Below are 1,488 nucleotides of genomic sequence, written 5' to 3' on the forward strand. Positions count from 1 at the left end.
CCCGCCTCTCGGCTAGACACGCCAGGGCTGCCCGACAGTAGCCGCATGTGCTCGCTGCCCCCACAGGAGGGCGGCCCAGCCCGCCTACGCGTCGGAACGGTGGGACAGGGCGGGGTGCGGAGCGAGAGGTGTCCTGGGCCCGTGGGGACGGCGGCGCACCTTGCTCTGCGTGGCCGAGGACGACGGGGTGGGCTGGGCTCTGGCGGCCTCCGTCTCGGGCTTCTTCTCCTCGGAGGCCATGGCTGTGGCGCCCGCGGCAGGACACGGACGAGGCGGTCACGCGCGAAGCAGGGGCCTCTCGCCGCCGACTGAGACCTACGCGGGGGCGAGACCCACGGTCACCCAAGTCCACGAAAGAGGCGGCGCAGACGCAGCTGGGGGCGAACCACGGTGTCCTCCGGAGGCCTCAGACAGGCGCCGCCTCTGGCAGGAACCTCAGGGCAAGTCGGGGCCCAGCTTCGGGCGCGGGGGGTTGGGGCCCATGCGGACCCTCAGCTGCACCCAAGGGATGGCTCCCCGCTGACCAGTCGAGGCCCTCCCCTGGCCCCGCTGCCGCGCAGGCTGCTCCGGGACGCGACGCCACACAAGGGCCAGGTCATGCGGGAGCAGGGCCCGCCGCCCCAAAGGGGCCTCCTGCCCACAGCGCAGCTGCCCAGTGGCCCCACGGTGACCCCAGAGACCAGCAGCCCGAGCACGCCGGCAGGGAGGCGCGACCCGGTCCCACCAGGAGATACAGGCGCCCCCAGAGCCGAGGGGGTCGGAAGGCTCCACGGGGAAAGTGGCCATGCACCAGCACATGCGGCCGCAGGGCCTGGGGGGGGCCACACAGGCAGGCGGCACAGGGTGAGTGGACCCGGCGGGGGGCGGGTCCTCCATGCCCCTGGTGGCCCAGGGACCCACCTTCAGCTCGCTGGCTGGGCGAGTCCGCGGACAGAAAGGGGGTGGGGGGGGTCCTGTCCCACACCGCAGGGGGCCGGCGGCCCACAGGTGAGCCCCTCTGCAAACCCTAGAGGCTCCCCTGCTGGGGGGCGGGGCTGGTGTCGAGTCCACACAGGAAAAGGGGCAGCAGGTCCCCGAGGAGCACTCTTGGCTGCAAGTGAAGACCCCGGAGGAATGGGGAGCCCCGCAAACCCGCGGGATGCCAGTAGGTGGACACCAGCAGGTGTCTAGCGGCTCCCGCCCAAACCAAACCCAACAGCACGCAGGGCCCCGCAGGCAGGCGAAGGTCAGCAAGCCAGGCACTGGCCGCTGAGGCACCGGCTCTTCCCAGCCCCAAGGTCCAGCTCACGTGGAGGGGCTGGGCTGGGCGCCTGCCTGCCAACACCAGGTGAGAGGGCTGGCTCGGGAGAGGAGGTCCCCGACCCGGCCTGCGCCCTGCCCCTCCGGGCGCTGGCGGGACCTGACCACCAGGTGGGGCCTCCCGGATCCCCAGAACTGCCCGCCAAGCGCAGTTTCCTGGGCTCGTGAGCCGGACGCGGGAGCCGGGGC

The 1,488-nt window shown here is 72.9% G+C and overlaps 1 protein-coding gene across 1 annotated transcript in view; it reads right to left on the reverse strand.

Annotated features, from left to right (window-relative positions):
• WDR5 (WD repeat domain 5) overlaps positions 1-1,077 on the reverse strand; it is a 54,560-nt gene extending 53,483 nt beyond the window's left edge. Inside the window, exons 1-2 of the mRNA XM_012721183.1 lie at positions 901-1,077; positions 160-315 (exon numbers count right to left, since the gene is read on the reverse strand). Coding sequence (XP_012576637.1) covers positions 160-240 — 81 coding nt within the window. The 5' untranslated portion in view covers positions 241-315; positions 901-1,077. The remainder of the gene's footprint in view (positions 1-159; positions 316-900) is intronic.
• Between the last annotated feature and the right edge of the window lie 411 nt (positions 1,078-1,488).

The sequence above is a fragment of the Condylura cristata genome, unplaced genomic scaffold (assembly GCF_000260355.1).
Source record: "Condylura cristata isolate star-nosed mole 26May11 unplaced genomic scaffold, ConCri1.0 scaffold00006, whole genome shotgun sequence".
Classification (NCBI taxonomy): domain Eukaryota; kingdom Metazoa; phylum Chordata; class Mammalia; order Eulipotyphla; family Talpidae; genus Condylura; species Condylura cristata.